The sequence below is a fragment of the Zalophus californianus genome, chromosome 6 (assembly GCF_009762305.2).
Source record: "Zalophus californianus isolate mZalCal1 chromosome 6, mZalCal1.pri.v2, whole genome shotgun sequence".
In the NCBI taxonomy this organism is placed as follows: Eukaryota; Metazoa; Chordata; class Mammalia; order Carnivora; family Otariidae; genus Zalophus; species Zalophus californianus.
In genome coordinates, this window is record NC_045600.1 from 64641500 (window position 1) to 64664769 (window position 23270).

Genomic DNA, 23270 nt, shown 5'->3' on the forward strand with positions numbered 1-23270 from the left:
CAGCTCAAGTGTCCATCAATAGATGAATGGATAAAGAAGAGGTGGTATACATATTGAATGGATATTATTCAATTATAAAAAAAAAAGGATGAAATCTTGCCATTTGCAACAACATGGATGGAGCTAGAGAGTATAACAATGCTAAGTGAAATAAGTCAGAGAAAGACAAATACCATATGATTTCACTCAAGAAACAGACTTTTTTTTTTTAAGATTTATTTATTTATTTTGGAGGGGAGGGGCAGAAGGAGAGGAAGAGACTGAATCCCAAGCCGACTCTGCGCTGAGCACAGAGCCTGATTCACAGCTCGATCTCATGACCCCAAGATCATGTCCTGAGGAAAAACCAAGAGTCAGATGCCTAACCGACTGAGCCACCAGGTGTCCCAAGAAACAGACTCTTAACTATATAGAACAAACTGTTGGTTACCAAAGGGGAGGTGGGGGTGGGTGGGTGAAAGAGGTGATGGGGATTAAAAAGAACACTTAATCATGATAAGTACTGAGTAATGTAAAGAATTATTTTTTTTAATTAATTAATTTATTTGACAGAGAGAGAGCACAAGCAGGGGCAGTGGGAGAGGGAGAAGCAGACTCCCTGCTGAGCAAGGAGCCTAGGACCCTGGGATCATGACCTGAGCCAAAGGCAGATGCTTAACCGACTGATCCACCCAGGTGCCCCAATGTATATAATTATTGAGTCACACTCAATAGTTTCACTAATTAGTTTCACTAATATATTCATAATTAGTTTCACTAATGTAACACTGTATGTTAACTATACTGGAATTAAAATTAAAAACTTAAAAATTACCAGGGACAAACAAAATATAATGGGATCTTAATGTGTTTGTGAATCTGCAACTTACTGTTCTAGATTAAAATATTTTTCATTTAAAAAAAAAGAAAGAGGGGTGTCTGGGTGGCTCAGTCATTAAGCGTCTGCCTTCGGCTCAGGTCATGCTACCAGGGTTCTGGGATCGAGCCTTGCATCGGGCTCCTTGCTCAGCAGGAAGCCTGCTTCTCCCTCTCCCACTGCCCTGCTTGTGTTCCCTCTCTGCCTGTGTCTCTGTCAAATAAGTAAATAAAATCTTTAAAAAAAAAAGAAAGAAAGAAAGAAAGAAAAAGAAATAAAAAAGGAGCGCCTTGGTGGCTCAGTCAGTTAAGCGTCTGACTCTTGATGTCAGCTCAGGTCATGATCTTAGGGTCATAAGACCTAGCCCTATATCTGTCACACTGGGTGTGGAGCCTGCTTGGGATTCTCTCTCTCTCTCTCCCTCTGCCCCTCCCACCCCCACTCTCTCCCTCTCTAAAAAAAGAAAGAAAAGAAAAAAAATTTTGTCATTTTTCTAAGTCAGTCTCTGCCTTCTCCTTCTTTTTTAATGAAAGCTCTGTGCCCAACATGGGGCTTGAACTCACAACCCCAAGATCAAGAGTTGCATGCCCTACTAACTGAATGACCCAAATGCCCCAATAATGTCTTTTTTTTTTTTTAACATCTGCACAGATTAGATGAAGATGTGCAGATTTGTTCACTTTGCTATTGGCAGAACATGTAAGCTGTTTCCAACATTCAATAAATACAAAAATGCTGCAATAAATATCCTGGTGTTTTTATTTTTATGCACTCATACTATCATTTCCATAGGCTTGGTTATAGGTTATTTCTTCTTGTCATCAGGGGGAAAAATCATTTAATACAGAGAGATAGCAGAGGGTAAGGCTAGGAGTTTCCGTAGCCAGGCTTTCTGGATTCAAAGCCCACTTCTGTTGTTTACCAGCTGTGTGGCCTTGTATAGTTACTTAATCTCTTATAGGCCTTGTTTTCCCCATTTACAAAGTGGAGACAATAACATTATGTCCCTTGTAGGGTTATTAGGAGGATTAAGTGAGTTAGTAACTATAAAGCACTTAAAATGATGCCTGCACATGGTAAGCTCTGTGTATTTGTAAGTCAATTAAAATATATGTTCCTTTTGTTTTCCCCTAGAATGCTACCTCTTTTTAATTTTTTTGTTTCCTCTTTATTATATAACAAAAACATAATTTATCACGTAGCAAAAAATATAGGAACAAAGTTAAATTATTTTGAGTTTTAAAAAGCTTAAGTAAATAACTATAGCGATTGCTCTTCCCATAGATATTAGGTTAAATGATGACATAATTCAAAATTTAAAAAACATTTTTCTTTCTTTCTTTCTTTCTTTCTTTCTTTCTTTCTTTCTTTCTTTCTTTTCTTTCTTTCCTTCTTTCTTTCTTCTTCCTTCCTTCCTTCCTTCCTTTCTTTCTTTCCTTCTTTCTTTCTTTTATTCATTCATTCATTCATTAGCAGGGGGAGAGGCAAAGGGAGAGGGAGAGAGAAAATCCCAAGCAGGCTCCATGCCCAGTGTGGAGCCCAATGTGGGGTTCAATCCCACAACCCTGAGATCATGACCTGAGTCGAAATCAAGAGTTGGATACTTAACTGACTGAGCCACCCATGTGCCCCCAAATTTAAAAACATTTCTATCAGATTGTTTCAAGATACTATATTGTTTCCTTTATCCTCCTAAACCTCCCATATATTTTTATTATGGGATTTTTAAACACACATGAAAGTATAGACACTAGTATAATGAATCCCCATGTACCTATTACCCAGATTCAGTAATTATCCTCAATGCATGGCCAAAGGTATTTCATCTCACTCTACCCACTCTCCCTTCAAATTACTTTTTTAAAGATTTTTTTAATTTATTTTATTTTTTTATTTTTTTAAGATTTTTATTTATTTATTCATGAGAGACAGAGGGAGAGAGAGAGAAGCAGAGGGAGAAGCAGGCTCCCAAGGAGCAGGGAGCCCGATGCGGGACTCGATCCCAGGACTCTGGGATCATGACCTGAGCTGAAGGCAGACACTTAACCATCTTAGCCACCCAGGCGCCCCTAAAGATTTTATTTATTTTTTAAAAGTAGACTCTACACCCCCCTCCCCAAAAGTAAACTTTGCACCCCATGTGGGGCTCAAACTTATGACCAAGATCAAGAATCAGATGCCCTACTGACTGCACCAGTCAATTATTTTGAAGCAAATCCTAGTTATATCATTTCATCTGTAAATGTTTTTGTGTGCTTCTCTAAGTGATAAGGACTCTTTTTAAGAAAATATAACCATTACACTATTATCATAGATAAAATAAAAACAATTAACAATAATCCCCTCCTCGCAAATATCCAGAAGGAGACACTTCAAATTATACAACTTATTATGTATGTTTTTCCCTTAATGCATATTTTGAAATCTGTAATTAGAGCATATAATTCCTTACAAAGGTTAGGTCCTTGAAAGTTTTTTATTGAACAAGTTTTTATAAAGCAGATCATACTCTTTCTGTAAGCCTACAAAGCAACTATTATATACCCAAGTATGCTAAAGAAGAATAATAAACTATCTGCAAGAGTAATTTTCCTCAAGATGAAGGATACAGGATATTTACAAATAGCAAATTATAGAAGGGTTTTTTAGTCTTGGAGCAAGAAAACTATCTAGGAACATAAAGCACACAACTTTTACAACTATAATTTGGTTTTTGTCTTCACTACCAAGGGATATATATTGGATACAGTGAATCTTGTAACAAATTGTCAAAATTCTAGAATTTATTTTTAAATGCATTATTTTTTAAATCTTTGGAAGAGTGAGTCCTAGATGACAGTATTACTAATAATTTGTCATCTCAAGCTAGTCTTGTTTTTTAACTCTTAATTTTGAAATAAGCTTAGACATAAAAAAAAAGTTGCAAATAAAATAAGAGTTCCTATATATATCCTTCATGCAATTTCCCCAAATGTTATTACTGGGATGCCATAGTTGAAGTAAGTGAATTTCAAGAAGGCATTTGACAAGATTTCCTTTATTATTATTATTTTTAAAGATTTTATTTATTTATTTGACAGAGAGAGACACATTGAGAGAGGGAACACAAGCAGGGGGAGTGGGAGAGGGAGAAGCAGGCTTCCCGCGGAGCAGGGAGCCCGATGCGGAGCTCGATCCCAGGACCCCGGGATCATGACCTGAGCCGAAGGCAGACGCTTATCGACTAAGCCACCCAGGTGCCCCTGACAAGATTTCCTTTAAAATCTTAGGTACAAGTTGCTCAATTGGTTAAGCATCTGTCTTCAGCTCAGGTTATGATCTCAAGGTCCTGGGATTGAACCCCACGTTGAACCCCATGACAGGCTCCAGGTGGGGTTCCCTGCTCAGCAGGGAGTCTGCTTCTCCATCTCCTTCTGCCCCTTCCCCACTTCGTGTGTGTATTTTCGTGCTCTCTCTCAAATAAATAAATAAAAATATTTAAAAAATTTTAAAAATATGTTAGATACAAATATGTTCATTCTTCTTTTTATTTATTTTTATTTTTTATTTTATTTTTTATTTTTTTTAAGATTTTATTTATTCATTTGAGACACAGAGATAGAGAGAGAGAGAGAGAGAGCAGGGGCAGGGGGAGAGGCAGAGGGAGAAGGAGAAGCAGGCTCCCTGATGAGCCAGGAGCCCGATGTGGGTCCCAGGACCCTGGAATCATGACCTGAGCCGAAGGCAGACACAACCATCTGGGCCACCCAGGCGCCCCCAAATATGTTCATTCTGTACTACAAAAATCAATTTTGATTTTCATTTTCCTAATATTGCCACTTTTTTTTAAAGATCTTTATTTATTTATTTGACAGAGACAGAGAGAACATGAGCAGGGGGAGCAGCAGGCAGAGGGAGAGGGAGAAGCATGCTCCCCATTGAGCAGGGAGCCCGAAGTGGGGCTTGATCCCAGGACTCTGGGATCATGACCCTAGGTGAAGGCAGATGCTTAACCAAGTGAGCCACCCAGGTGCGCCATATTGCCACTTTTTAAATGAAAGTATATTAAAATTCTTATTGCCAAGAAAGAGATAAGTGGGTCAGATGATAATGTTGTTAGATAAAGTCATAAGGTAAAGTCCTAGTTACCTGAATAACTATACCCAGAAAATGTTACTTAATGGATAAATAACTTCTTGGTGAAAGGTTTGTAATATGCCAGAGCCTTCGTGTTGGCCATGTACTGTTAAACACCTTTATCTAATTCACTTTTTTTTCCCTAAGATTTTATTTATTTATTTGTCAGAGAAGAGAGCATAACCAGGGGAAACAGCAGGCAGAGGGAGAAGCAGACCCCCTGCTGAGCAAGGAGCCTGATGTGGGGCTCGATCCCAGGACCCTGGGATCATGACCTGAGCCAAAGGCAGACACCTAACCAACTGAGCCAGCCAGGCGCCCTTATCTAACTGACTTCTAACAAAGAATCTGAGGGTATGGATGATACATTGTAGTATCTGATGATATTCAAAGAGATTGAGACAGAACGAACAAAATTATTTTAATAAGTCTAAATATTAAGGACAAAATATCATATTAAAAGATTGAAGGGAGGCTGCCTTGGAAGTTCAGGGAACAAGACATTAGGACTTTAGTTTACTGCAAACTCTTTGTGAGCCAAAACAGTGATGTGATTACCATGCTCCTAACTCAGAGCAAAAAAGATTACACTCCTCTGTTCTGGTCTGATCTCATTTGAAGCACTGTTTTAGACTTAGAAATCAGTTAATTAACATGGAGAAGCTGGAACATGCCCAAGGTGTGTAAAACAGTTGAATGGACTCGACTTGTTTTGCCTGGAGAAGAGAGGACATGGGAAAATAACTGTTGTCTTCAGTTGCTTCATGACCTGTCCTATAAAGAGGGAGCTGACCTAGCAGGCCACACAAAACAGCAGAACTCATAATACAGTAATATTAATAGCTGGCTTTTTTTGAATATTTAATATATGATATGCATTTTACATGCATTATCTTGTTTAGTATAATCATTCAATGAGGGCCTTAGTTTCTATTATTATCTTGGTCTTACAGAATAGTAAAGTTCAGAAAAGACCAAGGTCACACAGATAACATGTCAAAGTAGTTAATATGCATAATGAAGTAATACTTGTAATACGTTTAGAAAAGTGTTAGGACACGATAAATGTCCAATAAAATCTAGCTGCAATAATAATAAGTGTTACTATAATTATACTTAAATATTATTATTATTGTATTGACTTACGCCAATGGCTCTCAGCCTTGGCTACACATTAAAGTCTCGTAGAGCACTTTAAAAAATACTGATGGTTGGATCTTACCTTTAGAGATTCTGACTGAAGTGGTCTGAGATATGGCCTGGGCATCTGACATTTTAAAGATTTATATATCTGAGAGAGAGAGAGAGAACACGAACGGGAGGGGCAGAGGGACAGGGAGACAGAATCCTAAGCATACTCCTTGCTGAGTGCAGAGCCTGAATCAGGGTTTGATCCCATAAGCCTGAGACCATGACCTGAGTGGAAACCAAGAGTCAGTCGCCCAACCAACTGCGCTACCCAGGCACCCTTGCATCTGACTTATTTATTTATTTACGATTTTATTTATTTATTTGAGAGAGAGAGAGAGAGCACGAGCACAGGGGAGGGGTAGAGGAAGAGGGAGAAGCAGACTCTCCGCTGAGCAGGGAGCCTGATGTGGGGCTGGATCCCAGGACCCTGGGATCATGACCGGAGCCGAAGGTAGCCACTTAACCAACTGGGCCACCCAGGTGCCCCATGGCATCTGACATTTTAAAAGCTCCCCAGGTTGGGGCACCTGGTTGACTCAGTCGTTAAGCATCTGTCTTCGGCTCCTGTCATGATCCCAGGGTCCTGGGATCGAGCCGCGCATCGGGCTTCCTGCTCAGCGGGAGGTCTGCTTCTCCCTCTCCCACTCCCCTGCTTGTGTTCCCTCTCTCACTGGCTCTCTCTCTGTCAGATGAATAAATAAAATCTTCTAAAAATAAGATAAAATAAAAAGTAAAAGCTCCCCAGGTGAAGAAAAATTTACAAGAATACATCTGATAGGGCGCCTGGGTGGCTCAGTTGGTTAAGTGACTGCCTTCAGCTCAGGTCATGATCCTGGAGTCCCGGGATCGAGTCCCACATTGGGCTCCCTGCTCTGCGGGGAGTTTGCTTCTCCCTCTGACCCTGCCCCCTCTCATGCTCTCTCTCTCCCTCATTCTCTCTCTCAAATAAATAAAAAAAATCTTAAAAAAAAAGAATACATCTGATAAAAACTATTATGAAAATAAACAAAGAATTCTTCAAGCTGGGTGTGGAGACTATTTAAAAAAAAAACTCTTAAAATTCAACAATAAGTAAATGAATAATCCAATTTAAAAATGGGTAACAGATCCAAAGACATACCTCACCAAAGAAGATATGGCAAATAAGTATATGAAAAGATGCCCGATATAACATGTCATTAGGGAATTGCAAATTAAAACAATATATTACCGGGCGCCTGGGTGGCTCAGTTGGTTAAGCGACTGCCTTCGGCTCAGGTCATGATCCTGGAGTCCCAGGATCGAGTCCCGCATCGGGCTCCCGGCTCAGCGGGGAGTCTGCTTCTCCCTCTGACCCTCTTCCCTCTCCTGCTCTCTCTCATTCTCTCTCTCAAATAAATAAATAAAATCTTTAAAAAAAACCAATATATTACCATTATATACCTATTAGAATGGGCAAAATCCAAAACAATGATAAGACCAAATGCTGATGAGAATGTGGAGCAACAGTAACTCTCATTCATTGCTTATGGGAATGCAAAATGGTATAGCTACTTTGGAAGACAGTTGGGCACTTATAAAACTAAACATATTCTGGGGCGCCCGGGTGGCTCAGTCAGTTATGCTTTTGACTTCAGCTCAGGTCATGATCTTAGGGTCTTGGGATCAGCCCCAAGTTGGGCTCCAGCAGGGGAGTCTGCTTGTCTCTCACCTTCTCCCTCTCACACTGCCCCGCCCCAGCTCGTGCTCTTGCTCTTGCTCTCTCTCTCACTCTCAAATAAATAAATAAAAACTTAAGAAAAAAAAAACCCACTAAACATATTCTTACCATATGATCCAGAAATCATGCTCCTTGGTTGTTTATCCAAATGAGTTGAAAGCTTATGTCCACATAAAAACCTGCACATGAAAAAAGAAAAAACTACACATGAATATTTATTTTTTAAATGTTTTAATTATTTATTCATGAGAGTCAGAGAGAGAGAGAGAGGCAGAGGCAGAGGGAGAAGCAGGCTCCCCGCCTAGAAGGAAGCCCGATGTGTAACTTGATCCCAGGACCCTGGAATCATGACCTGAGCCGAAGGTAGACACTTAACCATCTGAGCCACCCAGGCGCCCCTACACATGGATATTTAGAGCAGCTTTATTCCTATTGCCAAAATTTGGGAGCATCCTAGATGTTCTTCAGTAGGTAGATGGATTAATAACCTGTGGTACATCCAGACAATAGAATATTATTCAGTCCTAAAAGAAATGAGTTATTAAACCCTGAAAAGACATGGAAGAACCTTAAATGCATATTATTAGGTGACAGAAGCCAATCCAAAAAGGCTACATAGTGGGGCACCTGGGTAGTTCAGATGGTTGAGTGTCTGCCTTCAGCTCGGGTCATGATCCCAGGGTCTTGGGATTGAGCCCCATGTCGAGCTCCTGGCTCAGTGGGGAGACTGCTTCTCCTTCTCCCACTGCTTCTCTCCCTCTTGTGCTCTCTCTGTATCTCTGTGTCTCAAATGAATAGATGAAATCTTTAAACAAACAAACAAACAAACAAACAAAAACAAAAAAGCTACATACTATATGATTCCAACTGTATAACATTCTGGAAAAGGCAAAACTATGAACACAGTAAATAAGATTTGTGGTTACTAGGGCTACAAGGGAGGGAGAACTGAATAGATGGAATACAGGTGATCTTTAAGGCAGTGAAACTATTCTGTATGATACTATAATGATGAAAATGTGTCATGGTACATTTCATTTGCCAAAGCCTATAGAATGTACAACACCAAGAGTGAATCCTAATGTAAACCATGGGCTTTGAGTGGCAGTGGTATGTCAATGCAGATTCATTAATTGTAACAAATATACTAGGCTGGTGGGAGATTTTTTTTTTTTAAGATTTTATTTATTTTGACAGAGAGAGAGCACAAGCTAACCTGGGGGAGCGGGAGAGGGAGAAGTAGGCTTTTTGCTGAGTAGAAGCCCAATGTGGGGCTAATCCCAGGACTCTGGGATCATGACCTGAGCCAAAGGCAGACACTTTACTGACTGAGCCACCCAGGAGCCCCTGGTCAGGGATGTTGAAAGTGAAGAAGGCTGTGCATATATAAGGGTAGGAAGGTATATGGAAACTGTACTTTCTGCTCAATTTGCTGTACCTAAAAACGGCTCTAAAAAATAGTTTATTTTTTTCTTTAAAATTTTTTATTATGTTAATCACCATACATTACATTATTAGTTTGTGATGTAGAGTTCCATGATTCATTGTTTGTGCATAACACCCAGTGCTCCACGCAGAACGTGCCCTCTTTAATACCCATCACCAGGCTAACCCATCCCCCTACCCCCTTCCCTCTAGAACCCTCAGTTTGTTTAAAAAATAGTTTGTTTTTTTTTTTTTAAATGTTCCCCGGGGCGCCTGGGTGGCTCAGTCATTAAGCGTCTGCCTTTGGCTCCGGTCATGATCCCAGTGTCCTGGGATCCAGCCCCACATTGAGCCCCGCATCGGGCTCCCTGCTTGGTGGGAAGCCTGCTTCTCCCTCCCCCATTCCCCCTGCTTGTGTTCCCTCTCTCACTTTCTCTCTGTCAATAAATAAATAAAATCATTAAAAAAAAATGTTCTCCAATGAATCTAAAACGCAGCTAAGGTTGAGAACTACTGGCCTAGGTTTTTGCATGCATAATTGCCTTAAATTCTCCTAACATCCATCTGATTAGGTAGCTGTGGTTATCCTACTTTACATATAAAGAAACTGAGGTTTGGAAGAATTAAATAATTTGCCAAGTTCACCAAGCTAGTAAAATGGGAACTGGTTTTCACACATTGCTCAGCCAACTCTCATGTGTATAGCCTTTTACCATACCACCTTTTAATAACTGAAGCTGGTAGATCAAAGTAAAATGCATTGCCTCATGAAGTAATAATTTCCAACACTGGAAATATTATAGAAGAATCTGGATAGGGGCGCCTGGGTGGCTCAGTTGGTTAAGCGACTGCCTTCGGCTCAGGTCATGATCCTGGAGTCCCGGGATCGAGTCCCACATCGGGCTCCCTGCTCAGCAGGGAGTCTGCTTCTCCCTCTGACCCTCTTCCCTCTCGTGCTCTCTATCTCTCATTCTCTCTCTCTCAAATAAATAAATAAAATCTTTAAAAAAAAGAAGAATCTGGATAACAAGTCAGGGATGGCACAGACAAATGACTACGCTGTTTTTTTGTTTTTGTCTTTGTTTTGTTTTCAACATGAAGGAAGGTAGAATAGGTTATCTCTCTCTCTCTTTTTTAGTTTCTTTCTTTATTTAAGTAATCTCTACATCCAATGTGGGGCTTGAACTCACAACCCTGAGATCAAGAGTGGCATGCTTCCGCTACTGAGCTAGTCAGGCACCCCAGGTTATTTTGAATATTCCTTCAGACTCTAAGAGCCCAAGAGTTGAAGGACTAGGTTTGAGAACTAGACCTGTCCTTTACTAGCTGTGAGAGCAGGAGCAAGTCACCTAACTTGTCTGAGCTTTTTCTCTTATGTAAAATAATGCTTATGATAACACAGTTAGATCATTTTTCATATATATTAAATAATATAGGAGGATTAAATAATTTTTGTTAAAGTCTCTTGCTAACTGTAAATCTTTATAGAAATCAATTTTATGGTTTTTTAATTTTTTAAAGTAAGCTCTATGTCCAACATGGGGCTTGAACTCACAACCCTAATATCAAAAGTCACATACCCTACTGACTGAGACAGCCAGGCACCCTTATAGAAATCACTTTTAACATGAAGATGGCTAATAATCCTAACACCTGCATCACATCACAGTGCTCCTTTGTTTACAACATCCAAAGCCTCCCCATTGCCCAAAGAACAAACTTCAGACTCCTTACCATGGTGTTCAAGATTGTTAGCAAACTAATTCCAATTAACCTCAACGTTCTCTTCCAGCCACTAACTCTACCCGAGGTTCCAGCCAAATTTCATTTCCTACTGTTCCAAAATGGCCACACTCTTTCATAGTTACAGCTTCTCAGAAGTTGAGAGAAGCCAGAGAAAGTCCCATTTCCAGTTAAAAGTTGAAGAAATGCCCAGACATTTTTTGTAGCATGTTTGAAATATTTACATCTAATGATGCTTTTAATAGATAAAAAACGTGATGCCATGTAACTGTGTTATTCATAAGATTTATTTTAAAAATTAATTCATAGTAATGTCAGTGGGATAAGAGTTTAAATTTGAATGCTGTCTTTCTTTCTGAACCTGTGAATCAATCCCAGTTAACTGTGTATATATTGAAGATACTTCATAAAAGTGGGGCCTATGCCCAAATGGTGACCTCTTCCCTGTTTCCCAAAAAGGAGCCCTCTTCACACTTCTGTGCCTCTCCACCTGGTCTTCCTAATGTCTGGCCAGCTCCAACTGAACATTTGAGATCTAGTTCACACATCATTTTTTGTTTTTAAAGATTTTATTTATTTATTTGACAGAGAGTGAGACACAGTGAGAGAGGGAACACAAGCAGGGGAAGTGGGAGAGGGAGAAGCAGGCTTCCCGCTGAGCAGGAGCCCGATGCGGGGCTCGATCCCAGGACCCTGGGATCATGACCTGAGCCAAAGGCAGACGCTTAATGACTGAGCCACCCAGGCCCCCACACAGCATTTTTGAAGCCTTCTGACATGCCATTACCTCCTTGATGTTCTCAGTGTAGTTGACAATATTGCTGTGATAAGTATTATCATGGAGGAAGACAAGTGAAGTGGTTCACATCTACCTTCTCCTAGACTTTTTTTTTTTAAAGATTTTATTTATTTATTTGAGAGAGAGTGAGAGAAAGTGCACAAGAGGGGGTAGGGTCAGAGGATGAAGCAGACTCCTCACTGAGCAGGGACCCCGACGTGGGACTCGATCCCAGAACTCCAGGATCACGACCCGAGCCGAAGGCAGTCACCCAACCAACTGAGCCACCCAGGCGCCCTCTCCTAAACTTTTATATAGTTTATCGAAGATGAAGTCTGTGACTCACTGTGCCTTCTGGTACATAGCAATTCCCAATGGCCATTCTTCTTTTTTTTTTAAGATTGATTTATTTATTTGAGAGAGAGAGAGAACATGAGCCGGGGGAGGGGCAAACGGAGAGGGAGAGAGAGAATCCTCAAGCAGACTCCCTGCCTAGCAGCATCTGCTATGAGAGGCTTGATCCAAGGACTCTGAAATCACCTGTGCTGAAGTCAGGTACTTAACTGACTGAGCCACCCAAGCGTCCCCCAATGGCCATTATTCTTATATTTTGACATGGAGGTGAAATATTAACATGTAAACATACCCTGGTTGCTTGGGATATATATTCAGGTATGGTCAGTTGCCTTCACAAGATCTTCTGCTTTGTTAGGGCTTTATTCTTTTACTTGATTGTTCTTGTTCTGGAATTTCATATTTTAATTTAAAATAACATAATAATGAAATCACAATAAAAGTCATAGCACTTTTTGGATAAGGTTTCTTTAAAGCATACTACAAGTCATTTATTTTGGGGTATATGTGGGGTGCTGCGAATAAAGATGGTGGGGGAATAAAGGAAAATATGCCTTAAAAAATTAAGTGTAGTGTCTTCTAACTTTTCTATTTTCTGTTAATAGCATAATCACTTTCTTAGCTTCCAAGTCCTCTCTGCAGGTTAAAAAATAAGAATTGTCGGGGCACCTGCGTGGCTCAGTCAGTTAAGCGTCTGCCTTCAGCTCAGGTCATGATTGGGATTGAGTCCCGCGCAGGGCTCTCTGCTCAGCTCAGTTAAGTGTCTGCCTTCAGCTCAGGTCATGATCCCAGGGTCCTGGGATTGAGTCCCGGGGGCAGGGCTCTCTGCTCAGCGGGGAGCCTGCTTCCTCTTCCTCTGCTCCCCCTGCTCGTGCTCTCTCGCTCACTCTCACTCTATCTTAAATAAGTAAAAATCTCTTAAAAAAATAAAGAATAAAAAAGAATTGAAGTTAATATTTAAATTCTGATCTGTCTTTTTAAAAAATGATTGTTAGATTTAGCTCTTCTTCATTCTTATTGCCAATAACTAGGCCCTTCCTTCCTCCACCATTAGCGGATTTCAGCAACCTCCCAGCTAATTGTCTTGTCTAGGTAGCTCCTTTTAGCCATTCTATCAATCTTTCTAAGACTGATTTTTCCCCTCAGTGTTCTAATCCAAAACTTGTTACTTATCTAAGCCAAAATTCTGCAGCTGGCATGCAAGGCCCTGCATGCTTTAGTCCCTACCTTGTCTCCCCTTCATTGCTTAATGCAGGTTCTTTGCTTGGGGCACAGTTCCCCTTTCCTTTGTCAGAAGATATCAGGCTTTGCTTGTATTCTTTGCCCTCCCTTGCACTGTCCATATCCCACCCACTCTTCACAGTCCATAAAGACCCTCCTCCTTGAAGATTTTATTGGCAGCTCCACATCATAGTCATAGCTCCCAAACAATTATTGTCACGTGTTGTAGTTGTGACAAGATAGTAGAATCCTCTACCCTTTTCTCTTGATTTGAACTGGTAACAGGAAACCTAGGGACCATGACCTGTGACAGTGGGATATGTGCCTATATATATTTGAAGTGCAAATCTGTAATTTCCAAAATACTGGTTCTTCAAGCATATGCAGATTGCTTGAAGGAACACAGCTCAAATACTATTATGTAATATTCATTTTTGTTATAAAAGATGAAAAGGGGAGAGTACAGTGAGAGTGTCTGAGGTATGGGTTTACTTATCTCCCAAACCAAGGGATTCATTTCTTTATTTAAAAAAAACTATATTCACATTTCCAATTAACTACATCCGAAAAATCTCCAAGTAGGACTTATAAGCAGGCCTATTTTATTCTCAAACCGTGTGAAACACAAAACGTTTGAAGGGGACTAACCACGGAGGTACTTGAGACCACAACCCACAGGAAAAAGAGTCAAAAGCACCCTCTCAGCGGTGCGGCTTACCGGGACGCCACTGGGCCTGAATTTACGCTTTTTGGAGCCTCAGTTCTCTCATCAGTGCAACGGAGACAATGCTTGAAAATATTTACTTCCCGGGGTTGTGGTGAAAGGTTTTTCCTTCTGGTGAACTGCGGGCGGTTTGCCTCCTAAGACCCCAGGGAGATGCTTTTCCTCCCGCGACGCACTTCCGTGCGCGAGTAGGGCTGCCCCGCGGGGAAGGGGGAGCTCGCGGCGGAGTACGGGCTGCCCGGCCCGCCGGGGTTCGGCAAGGACAGGTTGGCCACAGCTATGACGTGTAGCGTGGGGGCCTAACAGCAGGAGCACGCCAAGTGTGTAGGCACGGTGCAAAACAGGCTGAGCGTGCGTGCACCAGTGTGCGGGCGTACGACAGAGAAGCGACAGCTGACTAAGGCGTCCGAGGCCCGCAGGGCCAGAGAGTCCTAGTAGTGGCGGCCACGGATACCGCCGCCCGGCTCCCCAGGTTGGGGCTACTGCACCGCCGGCCGACCGGTCTCCGCAGCGCCCCACCTGGCGGCCGGTGGGGTCGCTGCCGGGAGAGTCGATTTGCTCCGCCTCCACCGAGCTCGGCTGCCCTCCGCAGCTTCCCCTCCCCGCTCTCGCCCGACCCTCCTCCCTTCCCCCTCCGGGATCGCGATGGACGCGGCCACCCCCAGCCGCAGCCGCCGGCAGCACCTCGCGGGCCTCTGAGCTGCGGGCCTGAGGAGCCGCGTGCCGGGGACCGGACGTGCGCTGGCTGCCGCCGGTCGGGGGAACCTCTCGCTTCCCTGTCACCAGGTCCCCGCGGAGGAAGGGGAGGGACGAGGCGCGGCTTTTCCTGTGCCGCTTGCCCGGCTCGACCTGCGCGGCCTGCGGCTTCCTGGTAACTCGAGGGCCGCGGCCGGGCCTGGCTCTGCCCGCGGCCTGCTTGGAGCTGGACCGGAGCGGTTTGGGACGACAAGCCCGGGTAAGAGCTTGAGGGACAGAGAGGCGGAAGCGCCTTAGGCGGTCGGAACGGCCAGGCCTGTGGGCCGGACCCGGGATGCCCGGCGGCGTGCGGGGAGCGAGACCCCGGCTCCGGGTGAGGTCGGCCGGGCTGCTGCGGACTAACCCGCTTAGCCCCTTTGTTCCCCTCCCCCGGCCCTGCCGGCGGTGGGGCCCGCCTTGTTCGAGCCGGAGCCTGGCTTGCCCGAACCGGAGCCCAGGGCGGGCCCCCCTTGCCCTTGAGAAGGGTTCGCCTCCCGGTGGGGCCAGGGACGTCCCCCCGAGCCTCGAAGTTCCGGACGCCGCTCCCGAGAGACCCGCCGCCCTGCTCGGCCCGGCGGCCTGCTCTGGGCACGGAGGCTTGCTGCCTCTCCTCCAGAACTTCCCCCTCCTAGACACAGGTAGCTAACTTAGCAAGGTTTGGTGCCAGGAAACCAGAGCGCAGTGCCTGCACTTCCCGGCGCGGCGCTCGACTGGGCCCGGAGTGTTGGGTCATCCTTGCTGGTCGCCGCCGTTGAGTGCCCACCGGGACCGGCGGCTGGATTCACACACCTGCATCTGGGTTACCTGGGATCCAAAGCTGTCCTTCCGTCGGGGCGCCTCCGGGCTTTTGTAATGACTTGCCTCTTGGGGCTGCTTCTCAATTTTGTATTATTATTATTATTATTATTATTTTAAACCAACAGCCCCATTCTGTGGGGATGGGGAAAGAGGGCCATAGATTGGCCTGTATGCGGATCCGTAAGGTGTTAGTCCATTGCATTTACTTTTAGCATTTCTTTTTAAACTTTTAAGAGTTGCCAAGACAGCCAGAATTCTTAACCACGCCTTTATTCATAGATACAACTTGTACCTAATTATTGTTTGTATGTGGATGTCTTAAGGAGCAGTAAGTAAATTGGGAAGTCAGCAGAATTTGTGGAATTGGAGATCATTTCAAAGCAGAAACTTAATTTGAAGGGGGACTGGACACAGTGCTTAGAATCATCTCAAAATACTGAATCTAACACTTACCTGAAGATCAGTTTTGGGTGGAGGACGGGGGAAGAAGTTTGCTGGGGGAAAAAAAAAAGACCTTTAGTAAGGTGTTCTTTGACTTTTGGCACAGACTTTGGTGATAGCAGTAGTGGGATCTGAAGTTTGACTGTGTTTGACAAAGACAGCTCTGGTTTCCAGTTAAGTAGCAACCTAATCAGCTTATACTCTAGCGCAAAACTGGTTTTTATTTAGTATGATATATGAATGTTAAACTGGGGAAATAAAGTTGAAAAACTGCATTAAAGTACTCTCTTAAACATACTTATGAGTCTTTTCTGATTCCTAGGAGGACACCAAGAACATTTGGTTCTAGCTGATGTAAAAGAAAATTTTTTAAACCCAGGCTGATCAGTCCTGGATATTTAAAGGACTTTTTCCTTTTACTTTTTTAATTTAAGCAAAGAGGCTTTTAAAAAACCATGGCAGATGTGGATCCTGATACACTGCTGGAATGGCTACAGATGGGACAGGGAGATGAAAGGGATATGCAACTAATAGCCCTTGAACAGCTATGCATGCTGCTTTTGATGTCTGACAACGTGGATCGTTGTTTTGAAACGTAAGTACATCCCTTCATCATCTTTTGGGGTTGCTGTGGTGACATCTGTTTTCAACCATTTGCTGACTTCAGTTTGTGTAGACTTTTCTCTAGTGAGTTTGTAAAATTATCTTTTAAAAAGTTTCTGCAGTTGTGCATTTACACTTTTCTGAGAAATAAACATTGGTAGGTGAAGTAATTCCTGTAATGATAATTGTGATGACACAAATATATGTTTGTTGAATGAATAGGAATTAGGGAATACTAATTTAACCCATAGCTTGTTTGATTCATTTTCAAAATATATTATGAACTGGGAAAATACAAATACTTCTTTAAAGGTACCTGTTTCTGCACCAAGAAATTAACTTGAAATAAACATGAAAATACAGAGGATGATGAACAGTTTCCAGCTGCCCCTTTCTTCATTAGTATTAACTCCTATGATATTGTACTTTCCTTACAGCAAATGATTGCTTTGTAAATTTCAGTTTGGAGGATATAAATTGGGTGTTACTTATGTAGCATATTTTTGGAACAGTAGAAACAGATTTAGTAATTTGGAGTTTAAACAATTTTATTCAGAGGTTTTAATGTAGAATTTGTGTGAAAATGTAAAAGAATTCATTACTAGATTGGCTTCTAATGCTATTTTTCCTTTTTAACCATTCTTATGAATACAGAACACACTTGGTTTTTACTGTTTATTTTATATTACTTATTTACAATTTTGAATTCTGATAGTAAGTAAATGAAAACAGATTTTCTATATTTTAATGCCATTTTGAGGTAATTAGAAAAGGAGATGTTTAAAACTTTGTATAATTATCTTAATTTCGTTGAGGTGGCAATAAAGACTGTTAGTACTAAATGGACAAAGTATCTTTTTCTTTAAGATTTATTTATTAGAGAGAGAGTATGTGCAGGCAAGCATGAGTGGGTGGTGGTGGGGGAGAAGCAGACTCCTTGCTGAGCAGGGAAACCCGTCTCAGGGCTCGATCCAATCCCAGGACCCAGGGATCATGACCTGAGCCGAAGGCAGCCGCTTAACCAACTGAGCCACCCAGGCACCCCTAAACTGACAAAGTATTTTTAATTGTTTTCATTTTTAAATGAATAATTAATGAAGATGAATTAATAAAGTTAATAATTCTTAGTTATAAATCCCATAAGACAATAAAAATCTTAGCATAAAAATCCTTACAAAGTTTCAAAATCACTATTTTTTATTTTTGTTTTCTTTCAAGATTTTATTTGAATTCAAATTAGTTAACATGTAGTATAGTATTAGTTTGAAGGGTAGAATTTAGTGTTTCATCAGTTACCCCATCCCCCCCAACCCAAAATCACAATTTATTAATGGCCCATTCATGTCAGCTAGTTTTTGTTATTAACAAACTTTGAATGCATAATAACCTAGCCCCCCTGTTGATACTTATTTTAGCAGGATTCATAGAAAAGTAAAGTAGATTTTTGAGTATTCATAGATTTCATTAGAGGGTCTTCATTGCCTGAGAATTACTTTTGGTTTTTTAAAAAAGTTAAACTCGCTGGGGCGCCTGGGTGGCTCAGTCAATTAAGCATCTGCCTTTGGCTCGGATCATGATCCCAGGGTCCTGGGATCAAATTCCTCACTGGGTTCCTTGCTCGGTGGGGAGCCTGCTTCTTTCTCTCATCCCAGCTTGTGCTCGCTTGTGCTCTCTGTGGCTATCTTTGTGTCTCTTTCTCAAATAAATAAATAAAATCTTTAAAAAATAAAAAGTTATACTTGCCAATCAAATTAATGATTGTTTTGTATTTTTATTAAGTAATGATATATAGTACAGATATTTGTAATGGCAGTTAAAAAGGGTGTTACCTTATTAAAACAATTTTAAAGGAAATATTTATTTTTAAGGATTTTATTTGAGAGAGAGAGAATGAGAGAGCATGAGAGGGGGGAGGGTCAGAGGGAGAAACAAACTTCCCACTGAGCAGGGAGCCCCATGCGGGACTCCATCCCAGGACTCCAGGATCATGACCTGAGCCGAAGGCAGTCGCTTAACCAACTGAACCACCCAGGTGCCCTTAAAGGAAATTTTTTTTTTTTAAAGATTTTATTTATTTATTTGAGAGAGAGAGAATAAGAGATAGAAAGCACGAGAGGGAAGAGGGTCAGAGGGAGAAGCAGATTCCCTGCTGAGCAGGGAGCCCGATGCGGGACTTGATCCTGGGACTCCAAGATCATGACCTGAGCTGAAGGCAGTCGCTTAACCAACTGAGCCACCCAGGCGCCCAAAGGAAATTTTTAAAATAGAAAACATCCCTATATAAAATCCTACCATCCTAACATAATTGTTCTTTCCATTTTCCCTTCTAGGCCTATTTATATATGTATATAAATATACATATTTATATATATAAACATATATAAACATAAATATGTATATTTATATATACATTTATATAATGTAATTTTATGAAAGATGAAACTGAAGTCAGATGTGGATTTAATATTTTTTATTTACTAAGATAACAAGATTATTTCAAATTGGAATGGTTATCCCTGTTTCATGTAGCATATCAGTAATTTGTCTATCAGAAAACGGATGTTTGATGAAATTTGTGACAATTTTTTAAAAAACACTTAGTTTGCTCTTTTTGTTCTATAGTCAGATTTTCTTGTCACAAGAAAAATTGTTTTGATTCCTTTAAACCAGAGAGGCAGCATGGTGAGATGGAAAGAATGGGCTGTGGCATCAGAGACTTGGGTTCAGATTCTTGGATTCTTGGTCGGTTAGGTCTCATTTAGCCTTTGAGAGCCTTAGTTTAGTTTCTTCCTCTGTAGAATAACAGTAGGCTCCTTGTGAGGATTAAAGGAAAGAATGTATGTGAAAAGTGTTTTGGGTAAAGTGGGCTACCCACTAATATTATTACATTTCTAATTTTGAATTTTATTTTGGGAGTTTATTTTGTGAAACTGATCGATTTTGGAGAGTCTTTTTAAATTCTTTGGAAGAATCAACAAATAGGAGGAAGAACAAGATGATGTACATATTTTGAATATTGGTGAAAATTTCCTGTACTAACTTGATTTCATAAGATACTAGCATACAGGGGCGCCTGGGTGGCTCAGTCATTAAGCGTCTTCCTTTGGCCCAGGTCATGGTCCCAGGGTCCTGGGATTGAGCCCCACCCACCTCGGGCTCCCTGCTCCGCGGGAAGCCTGCTTCTCCCTCTCCCACTGCTTGTGTTCCCTCTCTCACTATTTGTCTATCTGTCAAATAAATAAATAAAATCTTAAAAAAAAAAGATACTAGCAAACAGTCCTTATTTATATTGAATAAAGCAAAAGATGTATATATGTTCAGATAAATTTTTGCCTTATTACCTTGTATTAATAGTTATATGTCTCTTTAGGCAGGAAAGGCAGATGGTGTGGTAGAATAATGGCCTTTGGGATGGGATAGATTTGGGTTCAGGTTTTTGTGAAGATTAAAAGGGATAATATATGTGAAATCCCTGGCATAGTGCTTTTCACAGAACAGTTAAGTCTTTTCCTTTAACTTAATATTGTATGTGGCTCTCCATTTTTTGGAGAGTTTTGACAGTTGGAAGTGAAGGGGTGCACATTTTCTGTGAAGCTGTGATTCTTCCTATTAATGCCTGAACTTACAGGGTAATGCTCTAGAAAATAAAATTCAAGTTTGAGGTGAGTTTTTGCTTTCATCTGTGATATGTTGGTGAGTTAAATTTAATATGTTATAAATTTAATAAGAGTTAAATTTAATGAGTTACAAATGAGTTTGCATTCACATTAAAATAGATGATTATTGTACATGTTACTATAAATAGGTAAATCCTGCTCATTTGTAGATCCTGCCTACTATCTCTTCAGATAGTATAATTTAAAAGTTATATTTTCTGGGTAGAATCTAAGATCTAGAAAATGGGATATTAGGGATAGTAATTTTAATTTTTTTAAAGATTTTATTTATTCATTCATATGAGAGAGAGAGAGAGGCAGAGGCAGAAGGAGACGCAGACTCCCCAAGGAGCAGGGAGCCTGACTCGGGGCTCGATCCCAGGACCCTGGGATCATGACCTGACCCAAAGGCAGATGCTTAACTGACTGAGCCACCCAGGCACCCTAGGGATAGTACTTTTAGGTACTAGAAGGCTTTTTTTTTTTGTTTTCTCCTTTTTTTTTTTTTTTTTTTAGGAGAGGAAGCGGGGTAGGGGCAGAGGAAGAGAGAGAGAATCTTAAGCAGATTCCATGCCCAGCGTAGGTCACAATCTCAACAACCCTGTGATCATGACCTGAGTCTAAATCAAGAATCGGATGCTTAACCGACTGAACCACCCAGGCGCCTGAAGGCTCAAAAATAATCATTTTAGTTAATTAAGAGGGCACAAGAGGATGTACAGTACAAAGTCTCTCACTCTCCTTTCTCCTGGCTAATCATTTCAGAGGCAACCACCATTAATCATTTTCCTAGTGTATTCTTTGAGCGATATCCCAAGGAAGAAGGTCTTGAGTCTGGATTCCAAAGTGGTTGAACACAGTGGTAAAAACTTCCTGTTGTATATTTATAGTAAAAGGCAAAAAATACCTACAGTAGTGACAAAGCTTTTAACCTTTTATTTATTTTTTTTTTCAGATTTTATTTATTTGGGGCGCCTGGGTGGCTCAGCCGTTAAGTGTCTGCCTTCGGCTCGGGTCATGGTCCTGGGGTCCTGGGATCGAGCCCCTCATTGGGCTCCCTGCTGGTCTCTCTGTCAAATAAATAAATAATATCTTTTTTTTTTAAGGATTTTATTTATATGACAGAGAGAGAGACACAGCAACAGAGGGAACACAAGCAGGGGGAGTGGGAGAGGGAGAAGCAGGCTTCCTGCCCAGCAGGGAGCCCGGTGCGGGGCTCGATCCCAGGACCCCGGGACCATGACCCGAGCCGAAGGCAGACGCTTAACGGCTGAGCCACCCAGGCGCCCCAGCTTTTAACCTTTTAAAGATTTTGAAGATTTTCCTTACTTGAGAGAGAGAGAGAACACAAGTAGGGGAAGGGGCAGAGGGAGAGGGAGAAACAGACTCTGTGCTGAGTGCTAAGTCCTACTTGAGGCTCGATCCCAGGACCCTGAGATCACAACCTGAGCCAAAGTCAGACGCTTAACCAAATGAGCCACCCAGGTTCCCTTAACCATTTAAATTGTTTTCCTACTTTATGTCAGGTGTTAGGTGATGACCAAAACAGATACAGTCTCTATTTTTATGGTGCCTAGTAGTCTAATAGAGAAGGCAGATATTAAATAATTACAGAAATAAAACTGTGGTTATAAACATATTTAATAAGTGCAATGAAGGAAAAGAGTAGGGTGCTGTGACAGTATGTAGAAGGGACATGACCTGGAAGGGTAGGGGTAGTCCGAATGGCCTTCTTTGAAGAAGTGGTTTTTCCTAGAGATAAGAAGGACGAGTAAGAGTTTATGGGATGAAGTATGTAGAGGAGGTAGAAGGGTGTTCAAAGAGGAGGCAATGTGTGAAGAATTTGAAGTGGGATTGAGGAACTTGGAGAACACTAGTGTGACTGGGACAAGGAAAGTTTGCCAGAGTGCTGCGTAGGAGGTAGGGGCTAGATGGAATGGAGTCTTTTGCATATGATAAGTAAAGCTTTTGATTTTATCTTAAGAGCAATGCAAAGGCAGTGAAATACTGCAAAAGAATGATATGATTACATTTGTCTTTCAAAAACATTACCTGCTCTTTTCAGAACAGAATAGATGGGTGCAGAGGACAGAAAGAACAAATTCTTCTAGACTTGGTAGATTATGGTCCAGAGAAAGGTTTGTAGTAATAGAAGTAGGAAGAAGTGTATAGAGATAGATTTAGGAACTAAAAGAGTCAGAACTTGTTGAATGATTGGATATGAGAGAGTGAGAAAGGAAGTATCATGGATTACTCAGGTTATAATGGATGGTGATACCATTTAGTGAGAGAAAACACTGGAAGAGTTTTGTTATTTTTTTTGGTGGGCAGCAAGGCAAAGTTTATTGAGTGATAGTATGCACTTCCACTGGAAGAGTTTTGAGGGACTGAGATCATGAGTTTGGATTTGGCTGGATTCTCATATCTGCCTCTGCATTCAGCCTGCTGGATTATATTTTAATAGAAATATATGAAAAAATCATCCGCCACAAATGTAGTTGGAAAAGGGAGGAATGTTGTAATAATTTTTATTTTATTTATTTATTTATTTATTTTTTATTTTTTTAAAGATTTTATTTATTTATTTGAGAGAGAGAGCACGAGAGGGGGGGAAGGTTAGAGGGAGAAGCAGACTCCCTGCTGAGCAGGGAGCCCGATGCGGGACTCGATCCCGGGACTCCAGGATCATGACCTGAGCCGAAGGCAGTCGCTTAACCAACTGAGCCACCCAGGCGCCCTGTAATGATTTTTTAAACATAATTATGGGTATTCTTTGATACCATACCAAAACTGGACGAGTGATAGTTTCTTAAGGGTTAGTTATAATGTGGATTCTGAATCATATGAATGAGCTTTTTGTACCCTGTTACATAAAATATATTGATCTCTCTTGTACTTTGAGTAGTTTTTTTTTTTTTTAAACCCATGTT

The 23270-nt window shown here is 41.4% G+C and overlaps 2 protein-coding genes across 7 annotated transcripts in view; one reads left to right on the forward strand and one right to left on the reverse strand.

Annotated features, from left to right (window-relative positions):
• Positions 1-7977: 7977 nt before the first annotated feature.
• On the reverse strand, positions 7978-15637 carry LOC113909283 (collagen alpha-1(I) chain-like). Its single transcript, XM_027570354.2, has 4 exons — positions 15582-15637; positions 14102-15470; positions 12455-12551; positions 7978-8041 (listed from the first exon to the last, which is right to left on the reverse strand). Exons 1-2 carry the CDS (start codon positions 15635-15637, stop codon positions 14153-14155), a joined length of 1374 nt encoding a protein of 457 aa, XP_027426155.1. The 3' UTR covers positions 7978-8041; positions 12455-12551; positions 14102-14152.
• Positions 14885-23270, forward strand: part of HECTD1 (HECT domain E3 ubiquitin protein ligase 1) — an 85254-nt gene continuing 76868 nt past the window's right edge. For 5 of the 6 annotated variants that reach the window (XM_027569644.2, XM_027569648.2, XM_027569646.2 and 2 more), the window contains exons 1-2: positions 14885-15062; positions 16404-16676. In XM_027569644.2, the coding sequence (XP_027425445.1) occupies positions 16537-16676 (140 nt within the window). In that variant the 5' untranslated portion in view covers positions 14885-15062; positions 16404-16536. The remainder of the gene's footprint in view (positions 15063-16403; positions 16677-23270) is intronic. The other variant, XM_027569645.2, reaches the window with a different exon arrangement.

What these genes read in the sequence shown, in the direction of transcription:
- LOC113909283 (XM_027570354.2), bottom strand. Translation starts at nt 15,637, where the DNA reads ATGCAGGTGTGTGAATCCAGCCGCCGGTCCCGGTGGGCACTCAACGGC. An exon ending in GCACTCAACGGCGGCGACCA is followed by an intron (nt 15,471 to 15,581) that starts GCAAGGATGACC and finishes ACCTGTGTCTAG; the next exon opens with GAGGGGGAAGTTCTGGAGGA.